The sequence below is a fragment of the Capricornis sumatraensis genome, chromosome 1 (assembly GCF_032405125.1).
Source record: "Capricornis sumatraensis isolate serow.1 chromosome 1, serow.2, whole genome shotgun sequence".
In the NCBI taxonomy this organism is placed as follows: Eukaryota; Metazoa; Chordata; class Mammalia; order Artiodactyla; family Bovidae; genus Capricornis; species Capricornis sumatraensis.
The window spans coordinates 255,217,778-255,229,945 of NC_091069.1; the positions used below are offsets into that span (position 1 = coordinate 255,217,778).

Consider the following 12,168-nt stretch of genomic DNA (forward strand, 5'->3'; position numbering starts at 1 on the left):
TTTCCAAGGGCTGATGGTGGTCTTGCTTAGGAAAAAAGAAACTTGCTTTATCCTAACAATAGTGGGATAGTGGTGAAGTGAAAAGGTTAAAAAGCGCTGTTAGTAATGGCGCTGGTGATGTTCGAAGAGGAAAGTCGCTCTTTGGAGGAGAGTTAGAAGTAACAAAATACTGAGTTCTTTTCAGTGATAGTTAGGTTTTGTACCAGTTCTCTGACAGCTATACCTTTTTATGACTGAACTTTCTTTAGGAAAAAAATCTTGAGTCTGCAACTCCAGCCCCCTGTCCCCCCATTGAAATAGTTATTTTAAAAATGTGGTTGTTGGTAATGTGAGGGATTTGCCCACTGTTGCAGTCTAGCAGTGCTGACCTGTGTTGCAGTAGTTTAGAGAATTAGGAGCTGCGAGTGAGTGCTGGGAAGGTCTGGATGCGGCTGTAGGAATTAAGAGGTGGGCACGCTCTCCCTGTACCGCTTCAGCTCTGCCCCTGTGCCCAGGACAGAAACACACAGTGTGGTCTGGATAGGAAACCTTTCTTTCAGTGGATCAAGATTTAGTTCTAGCCAGGAGGTGGAGAATGTGGCAAGAGTTTGTGTAAGATGAAATGACGTATTTCATAGATACAGTAAAAGCAGATGGAGTTAAAGGGCAGCGGTGGAAAGATGTCTTTTGTTCACTTATTGAACTTATTATTTGAGGCCTTAGCACATGCTAGGAGCATACAAAGATGAAATAAGCTGCCCTTAATTAGCTACCATCTAAAGGAGACATGTAAACAGTTAAATTCAGAGTTGGTGACTCTTTGAACCTAAAGAAAAGAAATAGATGAAACTGATGCTTGAAGAGAGTCAGGGGAGAGACTAGCAAATGAGGGTGAGACTCTTCAGAGCTCAGTGTTCTCATCAGAGTTGCTTCCTGGAGGCGTAAGTTCCAAGCATTTATCAAACGTACCATAGAAGCTAGGAAAACTGCTTCTCATATCATCTCAAATGATTTCATTGTTGATTTGAGTTTGTGTTGTGTCCTTAGGGTGGTGTACCATGGCCGATTTTGCCCAGGGAAGTTTTGCGGTAGCAGATTATGCCTTGTTAGAAGATTGCCCTTACGTGGACGATTGTGTCTTTGCCCCTGAGTTTATGTCCAGTGATTATGTTCGTGTAACTCAGCTTTACTGTGATGGAGTGGTAAGTATATTTCTTAACTCTTTTTTTCTTGGCCTTATTGCACCACATGCCGGATCTTAGTTCCCCGACCAGGGATTGAACACATGACCTCTGCATTGGATATACAGTCTAACCACTGGACTGTCAGGGAAGTTCCCTTAACTTTTTGTTTTTAATATGATGTCTTCTTAAAGTTTTTTTTAAATTAAGATATAATTGACATGACATTAGTTTCAGATGTACAACATAATGATTCAACATATGTATATATTGTGAGATCAACACAGTAAGTCCAGTTAACATCCCATCACGACAACATAGTTACACATTTTTCTCCTTCTTGTGAGAACCTTAAAGATTTCATGTGCTACTTGAAATTTTTCAGGGAGGTATGTATAGTTTCTACAGAGGTCGTTTCAGACCAGAGAGTAAGCAGTGCCTCACCAGGGGGCCTGTGCAGTGCTGCTGAAAGCTTGTTTTCTGCCTGGAGGTGAGCAGGGCTCTCAGGGGATACCCATAGAAACAGACTGGGGGAAACCCTGTGAAAAAAGGCTGAAAGACACATCGGTTGAAGATGTGTTCAAAGTGTGTAAGTAAATGTCCCGAAAGTTTTTACTTTAGTACTGATTACCCTTACGTCAAGAACTGGGGGCTTCCCTGGTGGTCCAGTTGTTAAGAGTCCACTTGCCAGTGCAGGGGACATGGGTTTGATCCCTGTTCCAGGGAGATCTCACCTGCTGTGGGGCAGCTAAGCCCACGTGCTGCAGCTACCGAAGCCTGGGCACCCTAGAGTCTGTGCTCTGCCAGAGGAGCCACTGAGAAGAAAAACCCGTGCACCACAGCTCTAGAAAAGCGTGCATGCAGCCGAGGAGACCCAGTGCAACCAAAGTAAATAAATAAAGTTGAAAGAAATCGAGAACCGCACTCTGCATTTTACCAGATACAAATCAAAAGAATTCTTTTTCTTTTTAGGGTAGACAGTATAAAGATTATACCCAAACTGAGGGAAACTTAGGTGAGTACGTTGATATTTTAATTTTGTTGAAACAACTTCTACAGGATGTTCATGCATTCACATCAACATAATAGACTTATGTATCTTTAAGAGAATTTATTCTTTGCTGTTCTTTTTCACTAGAAATTAAATAATCCTTTGTTAAATCATTTTAGCTAACATTTAGATATTCTTAACATCCGACAGATTCAGATATTTTATCCATTCATATCTTACCTTTCCATATATCCATTTTTGTCTTTTCCCTTAACAGTGTTGATTCATTCCAAAACAAGGCACAAAATATTAATTTAAAACTTTTTTTTTAATTAAGAATTTGACATCTGCACTATGTGGTGTAGTAAACCTGTTTCTGTCCTGCAAGATTACTGTGATGCCATTAAAGTCCACATCTTCTGGCCACTTCTGTTTCAACGTCAGCAGAGCTCTATAATAACACGGATGCACTCCTGTGTAAGGACCAGGTGAGTTACTGTCTGTTAAACCATTCTGTATGAACAGTGGTAAGCATGTTGCCTTATCACTGAGGGATGCCAAGTACGATGGAAGGCTTATGTCTCCTTCTTATATACTGTTCAACTCTACTTTTGTTTAATAGAGTAGAAAAAGTTAATATTGGGATTTGGATACTAATGAATAATCTTGGTGACTTAATGAAATTGAAGAGCATTAGATTAAGGAAGAAATAATATACTTGTTTTATAAATAACAGCATTATAATACAGAAGAAAGAAAAAGGTATAATATTTTTTCTGCTTAATAAATAGCTTGTTATTACCTAGAGGAAAGAAACAGAATTTTTATTACAGTAGTTTAAATTGAGGTATAACATAGTCAGTCGAGTGTAAAATGTAATGAATTTTTATATATGAAAACATAATCTTTTAAAAAATAAATTTGTCTTTAAGTGGTTCTCATGCTTGTGAGATAAGTTTGAAGAAATTACAGCAGCTTGAGCTGATGGAAGATATTGTGGATTTGGCAAAGAAAGTTGTGGTAAGTGATAGAATGTATATCCCACCCTCCCTATTTCAAGAATATAAATATTTATATGGTATCAGGCCCATGCTGCTAATTTATAGTGGCTAACAGGAATGGTTTTAGTTTTCGTTAACCTGAGCTTACTTTGCCAACAAAGGTCTCTATAGTCAAAGCTATAGTTTTTCCAGTAGTCATGTATGGATGTCCCAGATTTGGACCATAAAGAAAGCTGAGTGCTGAAGAATTCATGCTTTTGAACTGTGGTGTTGGAGAAGACTCTTGTGAGTCCCTTTGGATTGCAAGGAGATCCAACCAGTCCATCCTAAAGGAAATCAATCCTGAATATTCATTGGAAGGACTGATGCTGAAGCTCTGGTATTTGGCCACCTGATGCAAAGAACTGACTCATTGGAAAAGACCCTGATGCTAGGAAGGATTGAGGGCAAGAAGAGAAGGGGACAAAAGAGGGTGAGATGGTTGGATGGTATCACTCATTCAATGGACATGAGTCTGAACAAACTCCAGGAGACAGCGAAGGACAGGGAAGCCTGGCGAGAGGCACTTCATGAAGGTTGCAAAGAGTCGGACATGACTGAGCTACTAAGCACAGCACAGCACAGCGCAACCTGAGCTTATTCTGGTATGCATGAGTTCATGCTGTATATTTCAGAGGTTAGGTAGATGGCTGTTTTCATGGTTCTGACGTGACATGATGAGGACCAGGCTTGCTCCATTTCTTTAAAGAATAGAAATTAGAATTTGTCACGAATGAAAGTGTGCTCCTGGTTCACAGAAACCTTTGTCACAGGTTCTGAAAGTGACAGGTTCTTTCTTGTAACATAAAATCATGTCATTGTCACCACCACCACAACAAATATTTTTTCTTTGGAATAAACTTTATCTTGTCAGATTTGAGGAGTTATCTGTGTACTACACTGAAAGGTTTTTTTTTTTTTCCCTTGAAAGCCATTAATAACTTTTCTTATTTCATTTGGTTATGGGGCCAAGTGTTTTTCTTGCAAATTCTGATTGCAAACTTAAATTTAGAAAGGGCATTCTGATATTTATTTCCTATAGATAGTCCTTTGCAATAATTTATATAAGCCAATGAATTTTATAAAAAGATTTTTAGGTGTAATAAACTTTAAAATCAGTACATCTAAAAGTTATACTAAATCATTTTATTATTAGAACCCTATGTAAGATTGTTTTTGACTTGATTCAGGGTCCTTAGGAGGTCAGTTGGGCATGATACTACTCTGGGAAGTGGACTACTGTGTACATAATGGTGGTTTTTAGTTGTTCAGTTGTGTCCAGCTCTTTGCGACCCCATGGACTGTAGCCCACCAGGCTCCTCCGTCCATGGGATTTCCCAGGCAAGAATATTGAAGTGGGTTGCCATTTCCTTCTCCAGGGGATCTGCCTGACTCAGGGATCTCCTGCTTGGCAGGCAGATTCTCTACTACTGAGCCGCCTCGAAAGCCCTGTACATACAGTAGTATTCCTAAAATGTAGAATTTTTTTTATTCACTAGAAAATTAAAGTATAATTGGCCAAATAAAAAAATGTTTTTTCTGTTTTGCAGAATGATACATTCTTTATCGGAGGCTTATTGAGAATTGGCTATAAAATAGAGAACGTAAGTGTCAACATGAGAATCCAGCACTGTGAATAAGTGGCAGTTATTCATATGTAGCATTTAGTCATACGGATTTCTATATTTTGCCTGAGCAGTCTCCTTATTTGGGTGGTTTGTATCATTTTCATTTTTTCCACCATAGCTTTTTTTTTTTTTTTGGCAATTTGATTGTTTTTTCTCTTTTATTTATCTGGCATATATTCTCTCCCAAATGAAATTACTAGGTCCCTGGTGTGGACATTTCTCGGTATACGATTACTGGATAGTCTCATTTTGTGGGATCTTGGTTGCTCGGCCAGAGATTGAACCTGGGCCCTCAGCAGTGAGGCTGCAGAGTCCTGACCACTGGACTGCCAGGGAATTTCTGACAGATACATGTTTGCCTTAAGCCTGACACCAGCATTGATAATTCCACTATTTCTGAAGTCTTTTCAGACATTGGAAGTATGATAACATTTCTATGAACCCTTGACCCCTTGATGAAGGTCGTTGCACTGAGCGCTCATTTGTCCAGCCGTGCACTCCTCTTGTTGTGTATATACTTATTCTTCTCTCTGCCACAGACCATTTAAAATACATAGTACCTTTTGTTAACCTTAATTTGTACCTTTAATTTTGAGGTAAGGATGGAAGTCCTAGTGTAGATGAGACCTGAGAACCGTCGTTCACCTTTGTTATTGGACTCTCCTGCTCCCCAGGGCAGCCTCTGGCCAGGTTGTAGACCTCAGCTTCCTGTCTGTAATCACTGCAGCAGCGTTTTGAGCTCTGAGGGTGGCCTGAGGTTCCCTGAAGATGTAACATGTGTGAGTCTATGGTCTCTGTTAATTTGTGCGCTGGGGTCTAGCTATTCTAAGTTGCATACCAGAGTAATGAAAATACAAAGTTTTCCAAGTTTTTATTAAGAATCTGAAATGCCATATAAGAGAAATTTATAATGCCACATGTAAACTTATAGTTAATTAATACATAAATCACATTTTCACCCCTCTTTTTGAAACAGAAAATCTTGGCAATGGAAGAAGCTTTGAATTGGGTGAAATACACAGGCGATGTAACAATTTTATCTAAATTAGGAGCAGTTGACAATTGTTGGCGTATGTTAAGTATTTTCTTTACTGAATGTAAGTATAAATGCTTTAAATTGTTACTTGACTTAGTTTTATAAAGGTATTACTTTGGAAAGTAGAGTGCATGGCTGTGTGATTTCGTGTTTATCTTAGGATTTTTAAACATGTTTTTTCTCTTGTGCATAAGAGAAAAGACTGAATAAGAGAACTTTAACTCTGTAGTTAATTTGATTCTGTATTTCCTGTATTGATGATTTGTGTGACTATATATTTTTTAAACATCCTACCAAATGGATGCTATGAGTTCTTATATATAATACCCAAAGAAAGACTGCACACTGGGGTTCGTGTATTTTCATTTATAAGAGAAATAAGTAACTGAGCTAAGACCGTAATTTTCATTTTTCTGATAAATCTGTTACTTTTATGTATGATAAAACTGCGTTATATATTTTTTACCTTGTGAAATATTTTTCTCTAAAGCATTTGAATGTTAGCAGTGTTTTTATAAGGATCTTGAAACAGGAAGTGTTTGACTCTTTAGTTGATGGTGACTGATTATTTGCCATTTCCACTGAGTAGAGGGCATACTTTGTACTCTTGACCTGGGTGTTAGAAATTAAGTTTAAATATTAAGACAGGTTTTCCTGATATTTATTAGATGCTGGGCTGTATTACATGAGTAGAGATGGTTCTCTTTGTTGTTTTGGAAGCCTTTAATTATAGGCTAGATTTTATGGTGAAATTAGACGACCAGTATCATGTACTGGGCATCTGTGTGGACTTGTTTCTGACTCTTTCTGTGTTCTCTGTTCTTTATAATAACCCTGCAAGGTAGCTGCTGTGATCCTGTTTTAGAAATGAGTAAACTTTGAGAGGTTAAATGATACTTCTTTCGTCTGTTAATTAGTAGAACCTAGATAAGAAGTTAGGTCTCTCTGATCCCAAAGTTCAGGTTTTTGTTCTATAATTTTATTCTGTCCCCATCATCTTCTGAAATCCTTCAGTGTTAAGTTTTACGTACTACTTTTGCTTTGGAAATGAACATGTTTGGCTGGAGGCATAACTATAGTTTTGTTGCAATAAAATTATTATTTACCACTTATTAATAAAATCTTGTTTATGGAACAGCTTAAAATATAGAAAATGAGGTCTCCTAAACTTTTAACATAAATGTTAGTTATTACTTGCTGCATTTGAATTAGTTTATTACATTTTTATGAGACCGTTTCAAAAAATGTCTGATTTTGACTTGAGAGTTATAATGTTGAAATAAGACATTAAAAAAATTTTTTTATACTAAATACATTTTAGAAAGTAGTTTCCCAGGCTTTTGTTTTCAGAAATTTTAGTTGAACTTTGTGCTGGGTACACTGTAGCTCAGTGTTATTAAATTGACTTGAGTAATTATGAGGCCTGTTTGGAATGTGTTACGACAGAGCACTGTTAACTACAGTTTGAACTAGAGTAATATTAAGCTGGAAATAAGACCAATTAGATTCATGGCAAGCAATGAATTGAATGTTTTCTGAAACAGTTTATCAGTTGCTTAACTTTACAGACTCACCTACCTAGCCTAAGAGTAAGAACATTAACAATACCATTTACTTTAATAAATTTTTTCTCACTCTCTCCTAAAAATAACATTTAGACAAGTATCACATAACTAAAATTGTAACAGAAAACTGCTGTTTGCTTGAAGAATTTAAAACTCAAAGTTGTGCGGAGTGTCTAGAGGTGAGAATAAATATTTATTTGTAAGTATATTTTGAGATTTACTTGTTAGAACTTTTATTAATATTCAGGGGAAAGTTCAGTATTGGCTCAGATGGTAAAGAATCCGCCTGCGATATGGGAGACGTGGGTTCAATCCCTGGGTTGGGAAGATGCCCTGGAGGAGGACATGACAAGTCACTTCAGTATTCTTGTCTGGAGAATCCCATGGTCAGAGGAGCCTGGCAGGCTACAGTGCACAGGGTTGCGAAGAGTCGGACACGACTGAGCAACTAAGCACACAGCACATCTGAATATAAGAAGAACTCCTATAGAATTTGATAACATATTCGAGAGAAATTTTTAATAAATTTTGATTGGAATTGGTTTTGGAAGAGGAAGACATCTTGATCAGAATTTTAAAATTTTTAAAATTTTAATTTACTTATTTTAGGCTGCATGGGTTGCTGTGTGGGCTTTCTATGGTTGTGGCGAGCAGGCTTCTCATTGCAAACCACAGGCTTCAGTGCCTGTCTAAGGCAAACAGAGGGTGTGCAGCTTTCAGTAGATGCAGTGGGTGGACTTCTGTAGTTGTGTTTCACGGGCTCTGGAGCGCAGGCTCACCCGTTGTGGCACATGGACTTGGTTGCCCTTAAGCACACGGGATCTTCCCAGACCAGGAACTAACCAGGGTCCCCTGCATTGGGAGGCGGATTCCCAACCTCTGGACAACCAGAGAAGTCCCAGAATTTTATGTTAAAGTTAAATTGAAGCTTGATTTTTTAAAATTTAATTTAAAAGGCTTTTAATTAATTGAAAGAGCATGATTTTCTTTGGGACCAGCTTTATTGACATGTAATTCGTATGTCATACAGTTTACTCAGAGAAAATAAGATTTTAAAAACTAAATTTTTAGAAAAGGATTTAGGAAATTATTTTTCTATTCATGATATAATCCAGTAAATAATAGTTTGTTTATTTTGAAAATTTGAATGGTTCTGTTGAACTTCTAGTTATAGCTATAGCATATTTGATTTCATGCCCTTTTTTTCTGCGTTTTGTTTTTATTTCATCTTTGCTACCTTTGTCACCTCATTTTTTGAGGGGCAATTAGCCTAATCAACATTTCCTATATATTATTGATGTATATGTTTTTTAAGCTCTCATGTTTATTGAATGGTATCACATTTTCTAGCCTAAAATTAAAATTCTGCCTTGAATCTACTTTTTTTTCCTGCTGTGCAGGCATAATGTATATTTAAAAGTGGACCTGCCAAATATGGTACACAGGGAATTAATTGTTCATATTATTCATAATGTAGTGGTTTTGTTTGTTTTTTAATATTCCTTTTAACAAAGTTAGCCCTGAGTCATTAGAGACAGGCTTCTTTAAATGTGTATGCCAAAATATTGGGTATTGAATTCTCATTTTCTACATAAGTAATCCCCCAAATTATTTTTGACTTCTAAGATAAAAACCCAGAGCCATTTTCCCTAGGTTTTTGGGTTCCTGATTCTTTTTGAATGTAGTTGATGAATCTTCTTTTACTTTGATTTCTCAGCAAGGAGAACTAATGAAAATGAAAGGAAATGAAGAGTTTTCCAAAGAAAGATATGATATAGCTATTATATATTACTCCAGAGCCATTGAATGTAGGTAAGAGCAAAGTGGAATATTGAGACCCTTTCTATGTGGCAGATCACGTTAGAGTGCTAGTCAGTATGAAAGAAACACAAGATGAGGAACTGGAGAGTATCGTCAGTTCGCTATGCAGGATGTTTTCTCACCCGTAGGTATAAGAAACATGAGGTGAACTGAATAGATGAACTTAAGTTATATAACTTAAGCCTGTTAGGCAAAATTTTGAATTTGCTTCTATCCTGCCCCAGTTTGTTCCCAAGCTTTCCAGTTCAGTTCAGTTCAGTCGCTCAGTCGTGTCCGACTCTTTGCGACCCCATGAATCGCAGCACGCCAGGCCTCCCTGTTTATCACCAACTCCCGGAGTTCACTCAGACTTAACATCCATCGAGTCCGTGATGCCATCCAGCCATCTCATCCTCGGTCGTCCCCTTCTCCTCCTGCCCCCAATCCCTCCCAGCATCAGAGTCTTTTCCAGTGAGTCAGCTCTTCACATGAGGTGGCCAAAGTATTGGAGTTTCAGCTTTAGCATCATTCCTTCCAAAGAAATCCCAGGGTTGATCTCCTTCAGAATAGACTGGTTGGATCTCCTTGCAGTCCAAGAGACTCTCAAGAGTCTTCTCCAACACCACAGTTGAAACGCATGAATTCTTCGGCGCTCAGCCTTCTTCACAGTCCAACTCTCACATCCATACACGACCACAGGAAACACCATAGCCTTGACTAGATGGACCTTAGTCGGCAAAGTAATATCTCTGCTTTCAAATATGCTATCTAGGTTGGTCATAACTTTTCTTCCAAGGAGTAAGCGTCTTTTAATTTCATGGCTGCAGTCACCATCTGCAGTGATTTTGGAGCCCCCCAAAATAAAGTCTGACACTGTTTCCACTGTTTCCCCATCTATTTCCCATGAAGTGATGGGACCCGACGCCATGATCTTCGTTTTCTGAATGTTGAGCTTTAAGCCAACTTTTTCGCTCTCCTCTTTCACTTTCATCAAGAGGCTTTTTAGCTCCTCTTCACTTACTGCCATAAGGGTGGTGTCATCTGCATATCTGAGGCTATTGATATTTCTCCCGGCAATCTTGATTCCGGCTTGTGTTTCTTCCAGTCCAGTGTTTCTCATGATGTACTCTGCATAGAAGTTAAATAAGCAGGGTGACAGTATACCTTGACGTACTCGTTTTCCTATTTGGAACCAGTCTGTTGTTCCATGTCCACTTCTAACTGTTGCTTCCTGACCTGCATACAGATCTCTCAAGAGGCAGGTTAGGTGGTCTGGTATTCCCATCTCTTTCAGAATTTTCCACAGTTTATTGTGATCGACACAGTCAAAGGCTTTGGCATAGTCAATAAAGCAGAAATAGATGTTTTTCTGGAACTCTCTTGCATGATCCAGAGGATGTTGGCAATTTGACCTCTGGTTCCTCTGCCTTTTCTAAAACCAGCTTGAACATCAGGGAGTTCACGGTTCACGTACTGGTGAAGCCTGGCTTGGAGAATTTTGAGCATTACTTTAGTAGCATGTGAGATGAGTGCAATTGTGCAGTAGTTTGAGCATTCTTTGGCATTGCCTTTCTTTGGATTTGGAATGAAAACGGACCTTTTCCAGTCCTGTGGCCACTGCTGAGTTTTCCAAATTTGCTGGCATATTGAGTGCAGCACTTTCACAGCATCATCTTTCAGGATTTGAAACAGCTCAACTGGAATTCCATCACCCCCACTCGCTTTGTTTGTAGTGATGCTTTCTAAGGCCCACTTGACTTCACTTTCCAAGATGTCTGGCTCTAGATTAGTGATCACATCATCATTATTATCTGGGTCGTGAAGATCTTTTTTGTACAGTTCTTCTGTGTATTCTTGCCACCTCTTCTGTCATGTTTTTTCTTGGACTCATTTTCCCTTCTTCTAATAACTTCCAAATTATTGACTGATAAGAAAGAATGTTACTAATTCTTTACCAGTTAGTTAACTAATTAGTTACTAGACGTCACCCATTCAGGGAATTGTGGTTTCTATGAGGGGACTTTTAAAGGATAAAAGTTGGGATTGTTGAGAGAATACATGTGTTCTACCTTATCTTTTATTTTCCCAGCTGCTAGAATTTTGTAGCATTCTTACACGTGTACCTCACTTGGTTCTTACTGACATCTTTGCTGGGCCACCTAATACTGTAGCAGCCTTAGGAGGGTGTGCTGTAGACAGTTGCTTTCTTTCTATATGTACCCATCTCCACAGGGAATGAGTGAATATAGGTAGCAAACCACATCTGAAAGGTTGCCTGTCTGTTCTAGGAAGGGGTGGAGATAATATAGGTGGAGTAAGGTAAAACCAAATGGGACAAAGCTTGAAGTCACGCTATTTAAATTACTGTTGCAGTTTACAGATGTCCTTTGTCAAGGTTCTGACTTACATAAAAGTGTTCTGTCCTCTACAGTGACAACATGCTTGTAGTTCACTAGATTTTTAACGTCTCATTTGATCCTTTCAGCAGCCCCAACAGTGCAACAAAAAAAGTAGAACTTTTAGACTTCATTTTGAATACAGAGAAGTTGAGTTGATTTGAACAAGCCCCTCAGGAAGTGAAGGAACCAGGACTTAGCCAGTTAGGACTCCAAATCCTATATTCATTTCTGCTCTGCCAAACAGATAAGAAGGTTTTGAAATTTTTTTCTTGCCTTATGGCTTCTGTGTTATGTTTTTGTTTTAAATGTAATATTCTTTACTGATGAAACACTGTTTTTTTTTAAAGGCCTGAAAATCACCTGCTTTACGGTAACCGAGCTCTTTGTTTTCTTCGTACTGGACAATTCAGGTCAGTTGCTTAGAGTGCTAATCACTCAGCTGTTATGCTAAATACCTATATTTGAGAAATATTTCTGTTTGCAGTTATGCAAGAAAATCCTTCAGTAGTTCTTTGGCAGAAATAGTTAAATAGTTAAAGAGAGCTCTGT

At 38.2% G+C, this 12,168-nt stretch overlaps 1 protein-coding gene across 2 annotated transcripts in view; it reads left to right on the forward strand.

Annotated features, from left to right (window-relative positions):
* Window positions 1-1,037: 1,037 nt before the first annotated feature.
* The window catches only part of TTC3 (tetratricopeptide repeat domain 3), a 112,824-nt gene continuing 101,693 nt past the window's right edge, over window positions 1,038-12,168 (forward strand). For both annotated transcript variants that reach the window (XM_068960788.1, XM_068960712.1), the window contains exons 1-9: window positions 1,038-1,181; window positions 2,133-2,175; window positions 2,489-2,639; window positions 3,084-3,171; window positions 4,742-4,795; window positions 5,796-5,916; window positions 7,514-7,599; window positions 9,138-9,232; window positions 11,967-12,029. In XM_068960788.1, coding sequence (XP_068816889.1) covers window positions 1,038-1,181; window positions 2,133-2,175; window positions 2,489-2,639; window positions 3,084-3,171; window positions 4,742-4,795; window positions 5,796-5,916; window positions 7,514-7,599; window positions 9,138-9,232; window positions 11,967-12,029 — 845 coding nt within the window. The remainder of the gene's footprint in view (window positions 1,182-2,132; window positions 2,176-2,488; window positions 2,640-3,083; window positions 3,172-4,741; window positions 4,796-5,795; window positions 5,917-7,513; window positions 7,600-9,137; window positions 9,233-11,966; window positions 12,030-12,168) is intronic.